The sequence below is a fragment of the Chiloscyllium plagiosum genome, unplaced genomic scaffold (genome assembly GCF_037043375.1).
Source record: "Chiloscyllium plagiosum isolate Xiang-an unplaced genomic scaffold, Cpla_swu_hap1 HiC_scaffold_15, whole genome shotgun sequence".
Lineage (NCBI taxonomy): Eukaryota > Metazoa > Chordata > Chondrichthyes > Orectolobiformes > Hemiscylliidae > Chiloscyllium > Chiloscyllium plagiosum.
The window spans coordinates 36197199-36219536 of NW_028270153.1; the positions used below are offsets into that span (position 1 = coordinate 36197199).

Consider the following 22338-nt stretch of genomic DNA (forward strand, 5'->3'; position numbering starts at 1 on the left):
CCTGTCTGGACTAATTAAGTGATTACAGTTGAGGATATTGGAAGTTCCAAATCTAACATCGCACCTCTGATTAATGTTGGCTTGCAATGGACAGCTTGAGCTTCTAATATATGAAGCCCAAATGCTCTTGCTGGACTTATAACAAGGAGCCACAAAAAACGCCAAAATCTTTCTTGGACAATGGTAGTGCTCAGCTGAGTGGGGAGTCTCAGAAGCACCCTGTGAAGAAAACTTGGGTATTTTGTTCAATTATGTGGCAGTGTCTGAAGTGTTTTATGCTTGTCATGTAAATACTTGTCATTGATGTTATTTATCAGAAAACAATGTCCAAATTATTTTGTCTGTTGTACTCTATGAGAGAGGATGCTTTGATTTACTTAATCAAACACAACAGTCAAATAATAGGACATGCAATACTGCTGCACAAATGCTAATTGTATCAATTTTCCTTCTCTAATTTACAAGAGTTATTAACCTGCTTAAAATAACATTATTAGTAGGTATTCCTTAAAAGAGAAAGGAATTTTGGTGATACGTGATAAACACTTATACATTAATATTGTGACAATATCAAACCAAATTTCTTATTTCATCCAGAATGTTAGTCAATGGTAATATTCACACTTTGGTAAGTTGAGGGAAGTTGCTGCTTCCCTGGAACAACTTGGATTCAACTATACTGAAATGAACAGAAATGTTTTTTGGTAAAGATTTCCATCCATTCCAAATCGCTTTATTACTTTAGTATTAGTACTGTTCTCTCCATTTAAATAAGTTATTTTGTTCTCCCTTCTAAAATGAGCAGCTTCACATTTTCCCACATTATACCTCATTTACCAACTTTTTGCACACTTACGTCAACTAACAATATTCTTCTTGCACCCTGCCTTTCCACCTATTTTAGTGTCATCTGCAAATTTGGCGACAGTACCTTCACTTTCTTCCTCCAAGTCATTAATGAATATTTTAAGCATTGTAGTCCCTACACCGATCCCTGTGGAGCCCTGCTGGTTACAGGTTGCCAACCTAAAAAAGGCCCTTATTCCCACTCACTATTTGCTGCCCACTTGCCATCTCTGTCCACACCAACATACTACTCTAGCACCATGGGCTGTTAGCTTATGATTTAACCTTTTGCGAGGTATCTTGTCGAATGCCTTCTGAAAATCCAAATACAAGGCATCTACTGGTTCCCATCTGTCCATCTGGTTGAGACTTCCTCGAAAAACTCTCATAAATAGTCATAGATAATTTTCCTTTCGTAAAGCCATGCTGAGTCTGCTTGACTGGATTATGATATTCCAAATATACTGTGATTACCTCCTTCAAAATTGATTCTAATACTTTTCCAACAATTGATGTTCGGCTAATCAGCCTATACTGTAGTTGTCTGCTTTTTGCTCTCCTCTCTTTTTGAAGAGGGTGTCACATTTTGACAGTTTTCTAAAGTTTGGCCACACTAATTATTGACCATTTTGCCATTCCAAAAAAACAACAATTCCACTTTATATCAACCATTTTTCTCAAATGAAGAGATCTCTGAAACTGAAATGTTTGAATGTCTGTTTGTATTGCAATGCAGCCAAATGGAGTGGACAGACTAAATGTTGTACATTCATATATTCACTTCACTGTACTTCCTCTGCAGCAAATAAATTGTTTTGAGGAGGTCAGTTTTCCATATCTGAAAAGTACATTTGTTGCAGCAGCAAAAAGCTGTTGATCTTTAGGCAATTGAATGTTCAGCATCAAATGTAATATAGATTATTTAGTTCAAACATTTTCTGTGTTATCTGGTTCAGTTATATTTTGGGGTGAATATCTACTAAGAATGTTAATCCTATTTCTTTTAATTTAAAAGATTTTCAAAATATTGCGACTAAAGGAAAGAATCCTATGCTCAAAGTGGGTAGATCTACTTTCCTTCACTTAAGTAAAAAGTTTCGAGCATACTTCTTGGCAAGTATGTTGCACGAGCCATGTGAATATTGTCTGTTTTTTGTAAAATGCAAGTTGCATTGATCAAGAAACAAAACAAACTAAAGCTATTTTACTGGTATTGGCATTTCAATCTGAATTTTGCAATGAACGTACTTTGAACTGCAACTGGAAAATAAGGCAATTTTGCTCATTTCTAAATGCTTTTGTTTTACCTCTATAGTTGTCAGATCTGTCTGACATGTACCGTTGCTGAATTTCATTTTTTTTGGAAATGAAATATTGTTGTGAAATGTTTGTGACCTTCAAGCTTCAATTGCAACTAAAAGCTGAGTTTTTACCAATAATGCTCCAGCACCCAACTATGCTCAGTACCTTATCATTAAAATCTTTGGCCTACTCAGTTTTCACATTCTTTCTGCATCACTGAGATGTCTAATATCTTTCAACCGTGATTTTTTTTAGCTGCACTGTTGTACAGTCAACTGAAATTACTAGCATAACTTTCAGACCTGATGGTGTGTTTTATAGCAAATGGAATTTTCCATCGCACGCTTTTCCAGTTGTTGAACAGCATCTGCACAAATTTGTTTGTCAAATCTTATTAATATATTTCAACAGCTTTCAATACTTTACACTTGTCAGGTTCATTTGTTCTCTGGGCACCCGATATTTGACCTCAACAACAAAGAACCACTTCTTTTTGACCAGGATACTGTTGGCGTCCATGATAATTAATGTTTCAATCTGAAGCAGATTACTTAAAAATCTATATTTATACAAAGGTAGAATTGCAAGGTTCTATCACTGATGAGAAGGTCTAGAAATTGCGTCATGTGGTATCCATTTTCCATGCTCCAAGCAACCCCTTAATTCTCCAAAATGGCAGTATAAAGCACATGCATTTTTCTGACCAGATACCGCTATGCAAGACTCTAATGTATATTTGAAACAATGCCAGCCTGAATATCCTGTACATAGCAGTGTGGAGCACCTCCCACAGTGTCAATGTAAGGCAGTGAGATAAGAGACAGAATATCCAGGGTTTCTCAAAGTTTACCATTTCTGTGAAGGCTAAGTTCACTCTGCAAAGAGACAGCACACCAAAACTGGAGCACTTTCTAGCCAGGAACTTTTAGAAACGTGAATGTTGAACACAAGTTGGCCCTACAATACCGTAGCCCTGTCTCTGGGTGATCGCCTCACATTGGGTGAAGTTTTAAGACCTTGTACGATCTGCCTAAAAAAACACGCACGGTATTATAAAATAAATATCTCTCCCTTTTAAAGAATATAAAACAGGCTTGATAAAATAAAAGTTACTTTTCTATTTTCTTTGAATTCCAGATTGTTGGTGATGCTGTGGGTTGGGGTTTTGTGGTGCGAGGATTAAGTCCATGTTACATCCAGGCAGTAGATCCAGGTGGTCCAGCAGCAGCAGCTGGAATAAAGGTAAAGTTTTCGAATAAAGGATTTTTTTTTAATTACTCCAAGGTGCTGAATGCTGAGTTAGACCCTAATATTTCACTTCTGTGATCAGGATTCAAGTCTAAGCCATGTTCATAATCCAGGTCATATTGGACAAGAGCTTAGTTCACAAGATGGCCTCTCATTTGACACTGAAGAGCAATCTTATAAGATGATAGAAAATGAGAAAACATCTAATTCATGCAGATTGGTGTATTTTTCCGAGGTTATGTCTGTGTCTCATTCTTAGACCAGAGAAGAACAAGAACCTAGCAGCAATATATTTGACCTGAATCTTGTAGGCTACTTCAGAAAGAGATATGTTTCTGATTTTCAGGAGGTTAGCTTGCGGAAGATCTGCCTTCCTATTATCTCCTTCACTTCACCATTGCAAATGCATTTCCCCCATTAGCAGTATTCTATCAAACTGGATCCACGGAGGAAATGGGATTTCCCACTGTCTCCTCACTACTGACATTCCGAACCGCAATTATTGAGCTATCAGCTGGCCTAATACTCGTAACTTACTAGCATTATATTGGTGAGACCAGAACACCAAAGGATTCAGTCTATGTTATGTAGGCATTGCCTGTTATTTGTCCCATGCCTTCCCAAACTGAAATTGGTATCATTGTGCTTTCTGCTGGGAAACGAATTATTATTTGGTAGTACTAGTGAAATAAGATTTCTGATTTTGTCTGCTTTGCACCTGTATAATCATAATGGTCGAGTTAAATTTAGACAACTGTAAAGGAATAACGCAAATTCAGGATTGATATTAAGAAGTACCTTTTCACTCAATGTGATGAGTGTGTGAGATACTTAGCATTTCAAAAAATCTTAAAACCTAATTAGGTGCCTTATGTTGGGGAGGCAAAGTTTTTTAGTGACTGGTAAGCTAGAAGGACTGAATAGCTCATCTCATCGGCTTTCTAGCATTGTTTTGCAGCTTCCTGTTAATTCTGCTTCAGATAGGTTGCTTGGTGGAGTTTTGAAGAGCCTTTAATTTGCATCCAGTGCAGCAGACCATGCAACTTTAATTAATTATGTTCAGCTCTGTGAATTATTTTGTGTTGGTAAAAGGGAGATAAAAAAGGCTTGTATTTATATAGCACCTTCTACAATCTCAGGATGTTTTTAGGCAATTAAGTACTTTTGAAGTGTGATTGCTGTTACGGTGTAGGAAATACAGCACTGAATTTTTTTTGCATAACAATGTAATAGTCACGAGATAATTTATTTTTTTGTGATGTTGATTGAATGATCAGTAGTAGTTAGAATACTGGTGATTGCTGCCCTGGTGTTATTTGAAGTAGTGCTGCTGGGTCTTTTATGTCAACCTGAGAGGGCGAATGGAACCTTGATTTTGTGCAAGTATTGAAATCAAACTTGAACCCACAGCATTCTGACTCAGAGCACTATCCAAAGAGCTATGGTTTAATGGGCAGCACAGTGTCTCAATGGTTAGCACTACTGCCTCACAGTACCAGGGACCCAGGTTCAATTCCAACCTTGGGCCACTGCCTGTGTGGAGTTTGCACGTTCTCCCTGTGTTTGCATGGGTTTCCTCCAGGTGCTCTGGTTTCCTCCCACAATCCAATGATGTGCAGGCCAGGTGAATTGGCCATGCTAGATTGCCCATTGTGCTACGTATATTACTTAGGGGAATGGGTCTGGGTGGGTTACTGTTTGGAGTGTCGGTGTGGACTTGGTGGGCCAAATGGTCTGTTTCCACACTGTTGGTAATCTAATCTATCTAATCTTAATAAATACATTGGGCTAATCAATATGGGTGTAAAACTAGTAGGTGCGAGCAGTTTGTGGGAAAGGAAATCAGATGGGGTCCATAGCAAGTTCCTCGACTGGAGTATTGATTACAGTTGTGGTCCTCTCATTTGTAAAAGGTTTTAAATATGGTAGAAACAGTTCAGTGAAGTTTGACTCCACTCTTTGCTGGAATGAAGAGCTGATGAAGAAATATTAATGGATGCTTACCCATTGGAGTTTAGAAGAATCAGAATTAAAATAAGAGGTCTTACTTTTAAAACAGCTGAACAGATTTCTTTTCTTAGGGAGTTGTTAGTCTGTAGCATTCTCTTCCTCAGAAGAAGTGGATGCCAGTTTATAGAATGTATTCAAGGCTAAGTCAGCCAGATGTTTGATAGTCAGGGCAGTCAAGGTTTATGGGTTTGGAGATGCCAGTGTTGGACTGGGCTGTACAAAGTTAAAAAGCACAACACCAGGCTATAGTCCAACAGGTTTATTTGGAAGCACTAGCTTTCGGAGCACTGCTTCTTCATCGGGTGATTTAGATTAGGTTAGATTACTTACAATGTAGAAACAGGCCCTTCAGCCCAACAAGTCCAGACCCATTCCCCTACATTTATCCTTTCACCTAACACTACGGGCAATTTTAGCCTGGCCAATTCACCTAACCTGCACATTTGTGTTGTGGGAGGAAACTGGAGCACCCGGAGGAAACCCACGCCGACACTGGGAGAATGTGCAAACTCCACACAGACAGTTGCCTGAGGCGGGAATTGAACCTGGGTCTCTGGCGCTGTGAGGCAGCAGTGTATGGGGACACACAAGAGAGTGGAGTTGATATTCTAATCAGATCAGCCAGGATCTTAGCAAATCGCAGAGTAAACTTTGAAGGGTCAAATAGCCTACTACTGCTCCTAAGTTATTTATGGAGGAAATGAGCTAAAATTTACAATCAAAAGTCAAGGCCTGTGGACTAACTAGGTAAGAGAGACTTTCGGCTGAATCTTGTGGGGTTTTTTTGCTGAGTGACAGCTTCCTAGAGTTTATGGAGGATTTAAGTGGGTTTTCTCGCTACATTTACCAAATCCACCCCATTACCTCGCGAAAATTAGAAAAATAGAAATTGCTGGAAGATCGCAGCAAGTCTGGCAGCAACTGTGGAGACAAATCAGAATTAACATTTTGAGTACAGTGACCCTTCTTCAGAATTAATGTTAGTGAAGAAAAAGCTGAATTTTATGCAGAAAATAGGGTTGGGGGAAGGGGGAGGGAGTAAATGATAGGTGGAGATAGAGCCCAAAGAGAGAGAAAACCAGTTGGACAGACAAAGGAGGAGGCAACGGTCAGCCTAGGAGAATGAATAGCTGTTAATGTTAGTGGCGAACAATGGGTTGTGTATTTAATAGCAGATAACAAGGCCTGGTGTGTGTTTGAGTTGGGGATGATTAGGGAAGGTGCCTCAAGCCCTAAAATTGTTGAACTTGAGATTGAGTCCAGAAAGCTGTAGAGTTTCCAAATGGAAAATGAGCGCTGTTATTCCAGTTTGTGCTGAGCTTTGCTGGAGCACTGCAGTAAGCCTGAGACAGAGATGTTGACCAGTGAACATGGCGGAGTTTTGATGTGGCAGGCAATAGGAAGCTCAGCTGACCCAACTGCTGCTTTGTCTGTTCAACTCTTTATCTCTGTCTTCGGGCTCTGTCTGCACCTATCATTTACCCCTTTGTCCCTTACTCCTTATCCCTCCCTCACCATATCGTCTGCATAAAAACCAACCTTTTCCTACTTACCATCAGTTCTGAAGATTGGTCACTGGACTCAAAACGTTAACTCTGATTTCTTTCCACAGATGCTGCTAGACCTGCTAAATGTTTCCAGCAATTTCTGTTTATGTTTTCAATTTTCAGCAAGCACAGCTCTTTTGGTTTTCCATTACCTACATACCCTGCCACTATAGTACCGAATTCATCTGATTGTGGCAACATTCCACCGTTCGCCACTGCCAGAATATCTCAGAAAAGAACAGCATCACCTTTAAAAGGTCATTATATACCTGGCCGAGCACTTTCAGTCCAGAGTTGCCCTGCACTTTTCCTGACAATGCCCTGGACATTGAAGAGGAGGGAAAATTGATGCCCCAGTCTGTGGATAGGCACATTTAGTTTAAAGGAGAAAGTGGGGACTGCAATTGCTGGATATCAGAGTCAAAACGTATGGTGCTGGAAAAGCCCAGCAGGTCAGGCAGCCTCCAAGGAGCAGGAGAAGGCCCGAAATGTCGACTCTCCTGCTTCTCGGATGCTGCTTGACCTGCTGTGCTTTTCGAGTGCCTCACTTTTCAATGTTAAGTTTAAAGGTCCACTTTGAATATTAGTGAATCAGGTGAGTGAGTGACTGTTAGTTTTGGGTAGGTGGGTGAGGGAAGCAGGGTGTGTTTAGGGAGATAGCCAAGTGGTGGAGATGTGGGGGAGAATCGTTGGATGATTTGGGAGTAATGTAGGTTAGTGGTAGAGTGGGTGGTTGTGGTTGCTGCAGCTCCTGAGGTGGCTAACCAGGAGTGAGATTAGTTTTAAATCTATGAAAACTTTTGTGGCTAACTATCCAATTACATTAAGTACACCAGAACATCTGACTCAGAAACTGAGACATTTGTGGATATGCTTTTGGGAGCAGGGATTAGAGATTGAAATTTCCCAGAAAATCCTCAGGTAGGCCAGCAAGCCAGAATTTCCAAGGGACTCCAATGCGCATCTTCACTTGTAGATCTTGTCTCTTATGAGCCAAAGACCAGAGGATTTGGACCAGAGTTTTTGCTGATAGCACCAATTGTTGGTTGAATTTCCTAAAGAGATTATAATTATACTACGAGCTGATTGAAAAACTTCAAAGCAAATGGAAAACCCTTTAATAAATGCTCTGATGAAGGACATGTAGTCATAGATATTTTTCTTCACCATAAGTCCTCCTACATGATTTGTATTCTTGCCAAGAGCTTGGTAGGAAAGAATATTGAAATGCTTTCAAATCAACATCACTGGTCATTGGTTGCTAGGAGACACTCAACAGGAGGTCTTCATCTAATCTCCTACTTTCAAAAATCAAATACCTGTTCTCCATGTGATGCCTCCCTACACGGTGCAACTCAAATGTGGAACTGAACAGAATGTAAGTTCCCTCACTATTTGGCACTGCGTAGTAGTTCTCTAACATAGAACTAAATGTTGCCTCTTTCATTATTATTTTGGAAACAATGGAAGGCTTAAGCCTTTTCTGTGTTAATGAGTGCTCACACATGTGGAGCACTGACATATGGTTTCTTATTACTAATACGCTTTGAAATTAAAATTCCTTGTACCAAATCTTAAACCTTAATTTGTGATGGATTTAACTTGAAGTTTCATTGATTCACCAATACATTTGAAAACTAGATTTTAAATTCTGATTCCCTTGCATGAGAATGCATGGGCACATTTTAAAGGTTCCTGGACTAACTTTGATTTACATTTGCTTTTTCTCCATATTTTAATATTGTTAATTTACATTTTTTGCTTTTAATTTCTTAAGAGTTGGGTTTGCCCTCTCACACTCTCTGGAGATGGTGTTTCTTCCATACTATGATTCTGTGGACATAAGTTACACGCTTACACTTCACCAAGTAGCTGTTCTTCATGCTTGAGTCTCAGAAGTAATTATTTTCAAACTATTAGGCTGCAACTATTAGGGAGTCATGAGATACCTGACCAGGGTGGACGAACCTTGAAATGTATACAAACAAGGACATTCTCAGCTTCAAACTCAAGCCTGAGCTTTTAGTTATTCTGAACTGGGTTGAAGTTTACCCCAGGGCAAAATTGCAAACCTAATTGTGATGGAGTGTGATTCATACTCAAAGGTCATGAAGTGTACTTACACCAGTACAGTTTCTTGAGTTTACGTAATTTTAATCCAATTGCTGAACTCCCCATGCTATGAATGTGACTCATTCGGAATTCAGCACTTGTGAGGAAATGCTAGCGTGCTGCTGTATAATTTAGAAGCTGTAGTAAGTTCATGGGGATACGAGACTTATAATTATTTTACAGGCTGGGCAAAATATTTTTCACTTAAGGGAATTTCTGTTGGTCATGCAGGAGTGCAAGAACCTAAAGATTTTTCAGATAATCTGTGGAAGTGCTTCTATATAAAGTCAAGAATTATCTAAGCCCCCAAGGAATGTAGAACAGCAGCAGTTAACCATAATGATCACGTATCCAGAATAGTGCCATTCACAAAATATGTTAATGACCTTGGAATACTCCACATCTTCCAAGAATGTACTGAACGAAGCATAACTATGATTTACAGCACATCTCTCTGTCCCAGTCTCTATTAGTGTGTCTGATTTAGTCCTAATGAATGCCCAGGAACAAAGCATTTTTTTTATACCTTATGGAAGTGTTAATTCATTCACAAATTTAGTATCCCTACAGTGTAGAAACAGGTCCTTTAGCCCAACAAGTCAACATCGACTCTCCATAGAGTAACCCACTGACCCATCCTCCTACCCTATTACTCTACATTTACCCCTGCCTAATACACTTCACCTACACATCCCTGAAAACTATGGACAATTCACCTAAACTGCACGACTGTGGAAGGAAACCCGCACAGACACAGGAAGAATGTGAATGTGCAAACTCACACAGTGGCCAGAGGCTGGAATCGAATCTGGGTCCCTAGCGCTGTGAGGTAGCAGTGCTAACCACTGGGCCACCATGCTGTCTGGGATTATAATTATACTGTTTGGTGTGCACTTTTGACTCACAGAAAGTGAAGACAGTTCGAGGAGCAAACGCATGGGTTGGTTTCTGAGTGCAGAAACAACACAACTTTAATAATCGGGTCAATGCATTCCCTCACCATCAACTGGAATTTGAAACAGTTTCAAAAGCTCAGCGGTCATAACATCCTTAAACTGTAGGTCGTTCTGCTAGAACGCACATCTTGTAAATGTGAATTAGCTATAACACGATTGCCGAATTGGGGACACTTTCTATAGTGCAAATTTTTAAATGGTGCATTTGTTATAACACGATTCTGGCACCATTAGTTTAATTGGGCTTCTATTATGCAATTTTCTTCTAACAAGAGATTGTACGAGAATAGTACTACCTCGTTACAGTGGAATTGACTGTACATTCAGCACATTTCTAGCCAACATGTAACAAGCTCAATAACAGAGGATGCAATTCTTGATTTAGTATTAGGAAATGAAGTTGGACAATTGGATGAAGCAGCAGTGGGTGTCCAGTTTGGAGACAATGATTATAATACTGTTAAATTGCGCATTATTATTCAATCAGACAAACACAGAACAAGAGAAACAGTTCTAAATTGGAGGAAGGCGAGGGTTACAAAGACATTATCAAACAAAAATGAACTGGATACAGTTACTTGAAGGAAAGTCAATTCGAATTCAGTCCACCAAATTTGCTCCCCATTCCATGAGATCATGGCTAATCTGGTAATCCTCAAATCCACATTTCTGCTGTATTCCCACACATTAACTTCTCTTACCGAATAAAAATCTCTCTCTCATCCTAGAATATACTCCACGATACTGCTTCTACAGCCTTCTTTGATTTAGAATTCCACAGACTGGATACCTCAAAAAAAAAATTCTTCCCCATCTCAGTCTTGAATGGGCGACCCTTTTCTGAGATGTGATCTCTGGTCCTAGACTTTTCCCGTCTACCACGTCAAACCCCCTAAGAATTTTAAGTTTCAGTATGGTCACCTCTTATTTTTATAACTGCAGTGAGCACAAGGCCAATCGACTCAATGTCTCCTCAAAAGGAAAGCCCTCATTACCGGAATCAACCTAGTGAACCTTCTCTGAATTGTTTCCATCACTAGTACATTTCCTTAGGGCACTGGACTGATTAGTTCCTTGTAGTATTTATGCAGGACCTTCTTATTTTTAGACTCCATTCCGTTTGAAATAAAGGCCAACAGTTTATTTGCTATCCCCATTATCTGCTAAAATTGGATATTAGCTCTTTTGTGACTCATGCGTGAGGACCCCAAATCCCTCCAAATTACAGCTTTCAGCAGTTTTTCCTTCTATTCTTCCTAGCAAAGGCAGAACTTTACATTTCCCACAATATATTCCAAGTATTTGCCCACCCACTTAACCTGTATAGACAGTGTCATCCTCACTACTTGCCTTCTGACCTGTTTTTGCATCACTGCAAACTTGACAATTCTACGTTCACTTCTGTCATTCAGTCAATGATATATATTGCATCCAACTGTGGCCCCAGCACTCCATTCATTATGGCTTGCTGTCCTTAAAATTGTCTCCCTTAACCAAACTCTGACTTCTATTAGTTAAACCATTCATTATTCATGATAAATATACTACTCCTAACACCATGGGTTTGAGCGATTGGGCCTAAGTTCATTGGAGTGTAAAAGAATTCAGGGCAATTCTTGGAAGATTACTACCAATGCATCTCCTGTCTCTATTGATACTCCCTTCAAAATCCTAGGATACAACCTATTGGGTCCCGGGTGTTTATCTGCCTTTAGCCCCATTAGTTTCCCCAAGTAATTTTTCTCTAGTGATAGAAATCCAATATTTATTCCTTAGCTTTGGTCTCTTTATAATCATATCTACATAATGGCAATAAGATTGAATGCATCACCCTTAATTTGTGCCTTTTCATTTATTTTATTCTGAATACTGTGTGTATTTCAGTTAACAGTCATTAATTTTGCCTTTTTACCATTTCTCTCCACTGAGATTATTTACTTTGTTTTTATGCTTGCATACTCTGACCTTTCTTATCTCACTCTGGGTATCATTATCAAAAATAATTGTCCTTTAATGCCTCCATATCTTTTTGCTTTGTAAGCCAAGTATCCTCCTGCTGAGCCATTTCCCACTTCTAATTAGCTCAAACCCCTGTCTATACCTAATAATTTTTATTTCTCATGATCTTCTCACTATTCCATAAATTTAAATAGTGGTAGAAGTCTGTAATAGAAAATAGAAAAGCAAACAGAAAGAGAGAGAGAGAAAAAGAAATTAAGACCTTTTCAGATTATTAAATAAGCAGAGGTGTTTGCTATACCTTGTAGGAATGTTGTCTTAGAAGAGTTGTTAACCTAAAAGCCATACACAGTCTTAATCTGTGGTCAAGGGTAGGAAGGTGTGGAGGTAGGTCATAGAGATGTACAGCATGGAAACAGAACCTTTGGTCCAACTCGTCCATGCCGAGCAGATATCCCATTTGCCAGCACTTGGCCCATATCCCTTCAGACCTTTCCTATTCATATACCCATCCAGATGCCTTTCAAAGTTGTAATTGTATCAGCATTCACTACTTCCTCTGGCAGCTCATTCCATACATGTACCACCCCTGTGTGAAAAAGTTACCCCTTAGGTCCCTTTTACATCTTTACATCTTAAACCTATGCCCTTTAGTTCTAGATTCCCCCACCCCAGGGAAAAGACTTTGCCTATTTACCCTATCCATGCCCCCGTGATTTTATAAACCTCTGTAAGGTCACCCCTCAGCCCCCAACGCTCCAGGGAAAACAGCCCCCGTCTATTCAGCCTCTCCCTGTAGATCAAACCCTCCAACCCTGGCAACATCCTTGTAAATCTTTTCTGTATCCTTTCAAGTTTCACAACATCCTTCTGATAGGAGGGAGACCAGAATTGCACACACTATGCCAAAAGTAGTCTAACCAATGTCCTGTACAACCACAACATGACCTCCCAACTCCTATACTCAGTGCTCTGACCAATAAAGGAAAGCATGCCAAATGCCCTCCTCACCATCCTACCTATCTGTGACTTCACTTTCTTGGAGCTATGATCCTGCACTCTCAGGTCTCTTTGTTCAGCAACACTCCCTAGGACCTTACCATTAAGTGTATAAGTCCTGCTAAGATTTGCTTTCCCAAAATGCCACTGTATGTGAGGATTAAAATCAACCAGGCAGAAATGGGTACTGCAGATGCTGGAGATTAGAGTGGTGCTTGAAAAGCACAGCAGGTCGGGCAGCATCCGAGAAGCAGGAAAATTGAGGTTTCGGGCAAAAATCCTTCATCAGGAATGAAGGGCTTTTGCTCTAAACATTGATTTTCCTGCTCCTTGGATGCTGCCTGATCTGCTGTTCTTCCAGCGACATTCTAATCTTGACTGTATTGGAGGAGCCTCACCCAATGTCCTTGTCCAATAGGTATGAGATTCTTAGCCCAAGTGTTGAGAAAGGCACAGTGTGTGCAAAGGATGAGCAAACTGAGCAAAGCACTATGGCATAAAGCACCCTTTTCATGATGGGTTAAAAGAGGAAGGTAGTAGAAATAGATATAGATTGGTCAGGGGAATAGATACTGTTCTATGCAATAAAGGCACAGACTTCAGAAGGATATGCTGCCTATCTGGTGCCAAGGTTCAGGACGTCTCTGGAGAAGAACCTGGAGTGGGTGTGGATCCAGTTGTGGTTTGTGTAGATACCAAGAATGTATGTAGGACTTGGAAAGAAGTTCTGCTGATGCATTATGAGCAGTTTGATGCTAAATTTAAAAAGAAAACAGAATGACAAAGATGGTAATCTTAAGAATATGACCTGAACCACATGGAAATTGGTGATGGGCAAATAAGATACCACCACCGCATCATCATCCACCATTTCTGCCACCTACAAACAGACATCACCACCAGAGATATATTTCCCTCCCCACCCCATCTGCATTTTAGAGAGACCATTCCCTCCGTGACTCACTTGTCAGGTCCACGCACCCAGCCAACCCAGCTTCCCCTTCTGGCACTCTTTCCTGCCATAACAAGAAGTGCAAAACCTGTGTCCACACCTTCTGCTTCACCTCAATCCAAAGCCCAAAGGATCCTTCCACTTGTATCAGTAATTTACCTGTACTTCCACACACGTCATCTACTGCATCCATTGCACCTGATGTGGTCTCTTCTATGTTGGGGAGACAGGACGCTAACTTGTGGATTGTTTCAGAGAACATCTCTGGGACACCCACACTAACCAACCTCACTGCCCTGTGGCTGAACACTAACTCCTCCTCCCACTCCACCAAGGACATGCAGGTCCTGGGCCTCCTTCATTGCCAAACCCTAACCTCCTGACACCTGGAGGAAGAATGTCTCATCTTTGGCCTTGGGAACCTCCAACTACATGGGAACAATGTGGATTTCACCAGTTTCCCCATTTCCCCTTCCCCAACTTATCCCAGTCCCAACCTTCTAACTTGGCAACACCCACTTGAACGGTTCTACCTGTCCATATTCCTTCCCACAAAGAGATGTACAGCATGGAAACAGACCCTTCGGTTCAAGCTGTCCATACCGACCAGATATCCCAACCCAATCTAATCCAACCTGCCAGCATCTAGCCCATATTCCTTCAAACCCTTCCTATTCATATACCCATCCAAATGCCTCTTAAATGTTGCAATTGTATCAGCCTTCACCACATCCTCTGGCAGCTCATTCCATACACATACCACCCTCTGCGTAAAAGTTGCCTCTTAGGTCTCTTTTATATCTTTCCCCTCTCAGCCTAAACCTATGCCCACTAGTTCTGGACTCCCCGATGCCAGGGAAAAGACTTTGCCTATTTATCCTATCCATGCCCCTCATAATTTTGTAAACCTCTTAAAGTCACCCCTCAGCCTCCAACGCTCCAGGGAAAACAGCCCCAGCCTGTTCAACCTCTCCCTATAGCTCAAATCCTCCAACCCTGGCAACATGCTTGTAAATCTTTTCTGAACCCTTTCAAGTTTCACAACATCTTTCCGATAGGAAGGAGACCAGAATTGCACGTAATATTCTAACAGTGGCCTAACCAATGTCCTGTACAGCCGCAACATGACCTCCCAACTCCTGTACTCAACACTCTGACCAATAAAGGAAAGCATACCAAATGCCGCCTTCACTATCCTATCTATCTGCGACTCCACTTTCAAGGAGCTATGAACCTGCACTCCAAGGTCTCTTTGTTCAGCAACACTCCCTAGGACCTTACCATTAAGTGTATAAGTCCTGCCAAGATTTGCTTTCCCAAACTGCAGCACCTTGCATTTATCTGAATTACACTCCATCTGCCACTTCTCAGCCATTGGCCCATCTGGTCCAGATCCTGTTGTAATCTGAGGTAACCCTCTTCGCTGTCCACTACACCTCCAATTTTGATCTCATCTGCAAACTTACTAACTGTACCTCTTAAGCTCGCATCAAAATCATTTATGTAAATGACAAAAAGTAGAGGGCCCAGCACCGATCCTTGTGGTACTCCACTGGTCACAGGCCTCCAGTCTGAAAAACAACCCTCCTCCACCACCCTCTGTCTTCTACCTTTGAGCCAGTTCTGTATCCAAATGGCTAGTTCTCCCTGTATTCTATGAGATCTAACCTTGCTAATCAGTCTCCCATGGGGAACCTTGTCGATCGCCTTACTGAAGTCCATATAGATCACATCTACTGCTCTGCCCTCATCAATCTTCTTTGTTACTTCTTCAAAAAACTCAATCAAGTTTGTGAGATATGATTTCCCATGCACAAAGCCATGTTGACTATCCCTAATCAGTCCTTGTCTTTCCAAATACATGTACATCCTGTCCCTCAGGATTCCCTCCACCAACTTGCCCACCATCGAGGTCAGGCTCACCTGTCTATAGTTCCCTGGCTTGTCTTTACCACCTTTCTTAAACAGTGGCACCACGTTTGCCAACCTCCAGTCTTCCGGCACCTCATCTGTGACTATCGACGATACAAATATCTCAGCAAGAGGCCCAGCAATCACTTCTCTAGCTTCCCACAGAATTCTCAGGTACACCTGATCAGGTCCTGGGGATTTATCCACCTTTAACTGTTTCAACTTATCTGCTCCACCCTCCTCTCTGACCTATTATTTTCAGCCCCACCTTCATCTACCTATCACATTCCAAGCTACCTTTCTCCCAGCCCCATCCACCCCTTCCATTTACCTCTCAGCCCCCTAGGCCCACAAGCCTCATTCCTGATGAAGGGCTTATGCCCGAAACATAGATTCTCTTGCTCCCCAGGTGCTGCATGACTGGTTGTGCTTTTCCAGCACCACATTCTTTGATGACCAAAATAAGATTAGAGGTAAGGGCATGGCTCAGTGATTGGTGTGGAAGAAATGGGATCTGTTTCAAGGGGCACTGGTACCAATAGTGGGGAAGGAAAGAGATGTTCCATTGGTACAGACTTCATCTGAGACATGCTGAGACCAGTGTCCTGGCGAATCCCGCGTGGGCGGCACGGTGGCACAGTGGTTAGCACTGCTGCCTCACAGCGCCTGAGACCCGGGTTCAATTCCCGCCTCAGGCGACTGACTGTGTGGAGTTTGCACGTTCTCCCCGTGTCTGCGTGGGTTTCCTCCGGGTGCTCCGGTTTCCTCCCACAGTCCAAAAGATGTGCAGGGTCAGGTGAATTGGCCATGCTAAATTGCCCGTAGTGTTAGGTAAGGGGTAAATGTAGGGGTATGGGTGGGTTTCGCTTCGGCGGGTCGGTGTGGACTTGTTGGGCCGAAGGGCCTGTTTCCACACTGTAATGTAATGTAATGTAATGTAATGATTGTAGGTAGGAGTTTAAGCTAATGAATTGGTGGGAATGTTCAATTGAAGGGAAGTTTAAAAATCAAGTAGAAACAAGGGAATACAAAAGATTCAGTACAGTGAAGAGGTGAATGATAATCCAAGTGTGACACAAAGGAGCAGAAAACCTAACTAGAACAGTGCAGAACAATTAGAACCAGAAAGAGTAATAATGGTAAAGAGTCATAACCTAAGACTCTTTATCTGAATGCACGCAGCATTTATAACAAGATAGATGAGTTGATCGCATAAATAGAAGTAAATGTGTATGACATGGCATTACAGAGGTGTGGTTACAGGATGACCAGTATTTAGTTCTTAGTCAAGCTATTCAACTTTCTGGAAGAATAGGCAAAAATGAAAAGGGGGTGGTAACAGTGTTAATAAAAGAAGGCATCTGTGTGCTGTTGAGTGGTGATTTAGATGCAATAGATTGTGATGTAGAATCAGATTGTGTGGAAATAAGGAATAAGTCATGGATGGGAGTTATTTATAGGTCCTGAAGCTTTGCCTCATGTAGTGCAAAGTATAAATCAGGAAATTGTGGAGGTGTGTAAGAAAGGCATTACAATTATCATGGGTGATCTTAATCTGCATATTGATTGGACAAATCAGGTGGGCAAGTGTGGCATGGAAGTCAAATTTGTGAAATGCACTAGGGATTTTTTTTTAGAACATAGAAGTGCAACCTATTTGGGAACAGGGTATTTCAGACCTAGTAACATTTTATTATTAAGAGATCTCATAGTTAATGATCTTCTCGAGGATAGCAATCACAACAAGGTAGAATTTCAAAATCAGTTTGCAGAAGAGAAAGTGTGGTGTCAAACCAATGTCCTCTACTTAAATAAGGGCAATCACAGAGACATGAAAAAAAGAGTTGTCTTAAACTGGCTGGGGAAATAGACTAAGGGGAAAATCAGTGCATGAGCAGTGGCCGAAATTTAAGCAGATACTTCATAATACTAAGCAAAAATTTATTCTGATCAAAAAGTGCTCGATAAGAAGTGTGAACCAACTATGATTAACAATGGTGGTCAATGAGAATGTCCAATCAAAACCTAGGATATGCACAGTGGCTAAAACTTGTGGTAGGCCAGAGGATTAGGATTTTTTAGGAACCAGCAACAGATAATTGAAATGAATGGGAGTGAAGGCAGATAAGGAACCAGGACTCAATGTCTACTTCCAAGCGTTTTAAAGAGAGTGATTGCAGGTTTAGTTAAGGCATTGGGTAAAATATTCCAGAACTCACTGAATTCAGAAAGAGTCTCTTATTAATGATGAAATAGCAGGATGTTTAGAAAAGCTTAATAAAGTCAGTCAACATGGTTTTGTGAAAGGGAAATCATGTTTAACAAATTTATTCGAGTTCTTTGAGGATATACTAAGCAGATTTGAAAAAAGGGAACTGATAGATGCAATGTGTTAAGATTTCCAGAAGGCATTCGATAAGGTACCACAGAAAGGTTATTGTATAAGATAGAAGCTCGTGGTATGGGGGGGGTAACTTATTAGCATGGATTGAAGATTGATTACCACACAGAAGATAGAACATTAGGATTAATGGGTCTTTTTTCAAGTTGGAAAAATGATTAGATTAGATTACCTACAGTGTAGAAACAGGCCCTTCGGCCCAACAAGTCCACACCTCTGAACAGTAACCCATCCATTTCCTTATACTTACACCTGACTAATGCACCTAACACTATGGGCAATTTCACACGGCCTATTCACCTGACCTGCACATCTTTGGACTGTAGGAGGAAACCCACACAGACATGGGGAGGATGTGCAAACTCCACATAGACAGTCGCCCAAGGCTGGAATTGAACCCGGGTCCTTGGCGTTGTGAGGCAGCAGTGCTAACCAGTGAGCCACCATGATGGAACTAGTGAAATGCCAAAGGGATCCTTCCTAGGGCTTCAATTATTTATTCCCTATATTAATGACTTGGAGAAGGGACATAGTGTAATGAATCCAAATTTGGTTCAGAAAAGATTCACCTGGGATTCCTGGGATAGAGAATTTGACTTAACATTGAAATGTATATGATTTTGTTGAGGCTTGACTGGGTGAATGTTCAGGCAATGTACCTACTAGTGGGGGAATCTCAAATTAAGAGACATAGTCACGCCATACAAATTCATTTAAAACTGACATGTGAAGTAATTTCTTCTCTGAGGGTACTGAATATCTATAATTCTCTCACTCCAGAGAACTATGGCGGCTCGATCAGTGTAAGTACAGTGAAAGAGAAAGGTGATAGATGTTTTGAAGTATCTGAGGTGAGGGTTATGAGAAGCTGGCAAGCAAGAGAAGTTGAAGCCTGGGACAGATAAACCATGATTTTATAGAATGATAAGTCAGGCCTGAGGGGATGAAAATCCTACTTCTCCTATCGCTTATAATTGTCAAGTGTAAGTACATCTGAAAACACCTATTCTGGGTTAGAACAGGGCTAAGCCATTCAGTCCATCGTGCCTGCTCCACCATTTACTGTAATTATGACTGAGCAAAAACTTCAATATATTTTACCCGCCCATTCTGATAATCCTGTATACTCACTGGTAATCAGAAATTTATCAATATCTTCCTTAAACATACTCAAAGATTGAGCTTCCACAGCCCTGTGTAATAGGGAATAATTTACCTCATGTTGAACCTCAGTGGCATCCCCATTTTTTAAAATGTGTCCCCTGCTTTAGAAACCACAACCAGAGGAAGCATCTTACCTACATCAGCCTTGCCTATCCCTTTGAGTATTTTCTAAATTTCAGTTAGAAACTCTGGAGAGTACAGTCCCTGTTTGCACAATCCCTCTTCATAGGATCATCCCAAGAACAAATCTGCTGAGCATTAAGCATCTGGGTTTCACTGCAATGAAAATGATTCCAACTTTTGAGTGAAGATAGCAGCCTGGAGAAGTGGGCGGCAAATGCATGGATCTCCAACCGTGTAGAAGAGGAGGAAACTTTGGCTAACATGTGAACGGAAGCTATAGAATGTGAAGTAAGATGTTGGGAGTGCAAATGCTTCATGGCATGTTTGTGATATTCTGCTTTCCCAATTCTACTGTACACTATGTTGCTGGTCATCAAACTATATGACAGCTTTAGAAACATCTGCAATGGAAGCTTCAATTACAGATATCAGGGTTTTATTTTTTTCTTGTCCTCCACAAGTGCTAATAAAGAGGCTTCACGTTCCAGTTTGGAGGAAGCTGTCTTTTCCAGTCTCCAAATGAATGGAGTTGCATTCCAGTTAAGGACCCCACAGAGAGACAAAAGTGAGTTCATCTAATATTACCACTCAAATCCATTATTAGGGGCGGCGTGTTGGGAAATGCAATATGTTGTGTTTAATAGTATGTATATTGCCAATTGCTAGAGAAATTACCATTCAGTTGCACAGTAGTGTCAGTGATCAGTGGAAACCACGTAGCAACGTGATTGTAATGGAATGGGTAGATTAAAGTAATATGCTTTCCTCGTCCTTTGGGAAACTTGCCATTCTATAGATGTAGCATCTGGAGAATCCAATTGATCTCTAATATAAAAAATGGAATTGATACCACCACTAATGAGTCAGAAAGCTCAAATCAAAACTTTTTATGACTCAAAACCTGTCTCCAAATAAATGGCTGCACATACTATTCTCACTAATAAAGTTGCAGACAGGAAACACCTATTTCAACTCAACAATAAAAGGTGACAGTGCTCTGTTGGTTTAATTTGCAGGGCAATGCCTATCAGACTCAACTTGCCTGGTGGTAATTGTCAATCAGTATTAATGAGTGCATTTTCCATGGCAATATCTCCAGTAATCAGTTAAGGTCTGGGGCAGATCAGCTACTTTTTTAATGAATGGTGGGACAGGCTTGAGGGGCTGAATGGCCTATTTCTTTGTTTTTCTTATGTTCTTACTTGCCAAAGGATCAGAATTGTTCTCTCATGCTGTATAAATGTTGGTCTTGCCTTTGAATTTGTATTTTTATGAAATATCCTGATGAGGGCAAGATTATATACTTTGACAAAGTGTATTTCTTTTAGCTATACTCGAATTCTATATTACCTATTATTGTTTACTCACTTACTGAATCAAGGGAATATTCTCCATTTCCCTGGATCATGCAGTTAGTATAACAATCAGGAAATATGATACCATCCAAGACAAGATAGTCCATCGGTCAACCACCCTTTCAACATTCATTCCCCTTTCCATTGACAAGTCAGTAATGTGTACCATGTGCAAGATATACTGCAGCACCTCATTAAGACTCCTTAGATAGCATCTTCCATACCTGTGACCTCGGGTGTATAGAAGGTCAGAGGCAGTTGATGCATGGAAGTACAATTACTTGCATATTCCTCATCCCCTTCCAGCGGAACACCATTCGATTTTTATCTGTATCACCAATCCTTCACTGTCACTGTGTCAATATCCTGGAATTCCATTCTTAACTGCATTGTGGGTATACTTACAGCACCTGGACTACAGCTCACCGTCACCTTCTCAAGGACAATTATGGACTGGAAATAAATGCTGGCTGAGCCAGCAATGCCCATGCCTCATTACAGTTAGAATAAAACTGCACAGCACCCAGAATTGGCATCTTGCCACATCTTCTGATTTTAAAAATTCTGTTTATTTGAACTCATTCGTACTGACATAGTACTTATCCATTTTGCTAGACAGGTTAGAAACACTTGGTGTAGCTATTGAAAGGAATGCCAACAAAAATGCAGCTGGAACAAGTACCATAAATCTACTTGTGGTTTGCATGGCTCTCTATTTGCTAAAATTAAGTCAAATCAGTTTGGCACTCCATAGCTGAAGTGGACATAAACTGATTTCTATTGAGTGCATTGATAAATGGCTTTAATCCCAATTTCCTTTCCTCCGAAGGATTATGACTCTTGCAGTTCTTGTAGTCAACTAAGTAGCTATTATTGAGCAATGAATAATTGGTGTCCACAGAATCATAGATCAGGAGGAATTTTACATCTTGAGGTAAAGAGAGTAGGCACAAAATTTAAAAATGCAAAAGTGAACATGTAAATCAATTTTAATATTTTGACTGGAATAAAATGTAATATGGAAAAATAAACAGAGAAACAGTTGAGTACAGGAGCAGAAGGTGACGTCAGACTATGCGCATGCATTCTTTTGAAAGGGCATCAGGATCTAAAATCAACTTAGATCAATTAAAGTCAACTTGCCTAGTTTAAAATTGAACAAATCCTGGCTGTTAATTTTTACGCAGTGTTAATTGATGTATTGTGGCACTGCCTCTACCACAGCTTAATTATCAACCAGTCAGCACTGTCTTCTCATGTTGTATATAAGTACTGGTTTCCCTGAGAATTTATACTCTTGCAAAATGTCCTGATGAGTTCAAAACAAATAGCTTTGACAACATGTTTTTTTTGGCAATACTTATGAATAACAATATTGTAACATTCCAATACTGGAAGGAAAGTTGGATTTGTTTCAGATTGCAATAGCACTCTAACAATTTGTTTAAAACAG

General features: G+C 40.5%; 1 protein-coding gene across 5 annotated transcripts in view; it reads left to right on the forward strand.

Moving 5' to 3' along the window:
• The window catches only part of LOC122560122 (DEP domain-containing mTOR-interacting protein-like), an 81456-nt gene that overhangs the window by 45870 nt on the left and 13248 nt on the right, over nucleotides 1–22338 (forward strand). For 3 of the 5 annotated variants that reach the window (XM_043710379.2, XM_043710380.2, XM_043710386.2), the window contains one exon: nucleotides 3286–3390. The exons of 1 other annotated variant lie outside the window; for it this stretch is intronic. In XM_043710379.2, the coding sequence (XP_043566314.1) occupies nucleotides 3286–3390 (105 nt within the window). Of the gene's footprint in view, nucleotides 1–3285; nucleotides 3391–19991; nucleotides 20096–22338 lie in introns of those variants that run through there. One more of the 5 variants, XR_015759577.1, reaches the window with a different exon arrangement.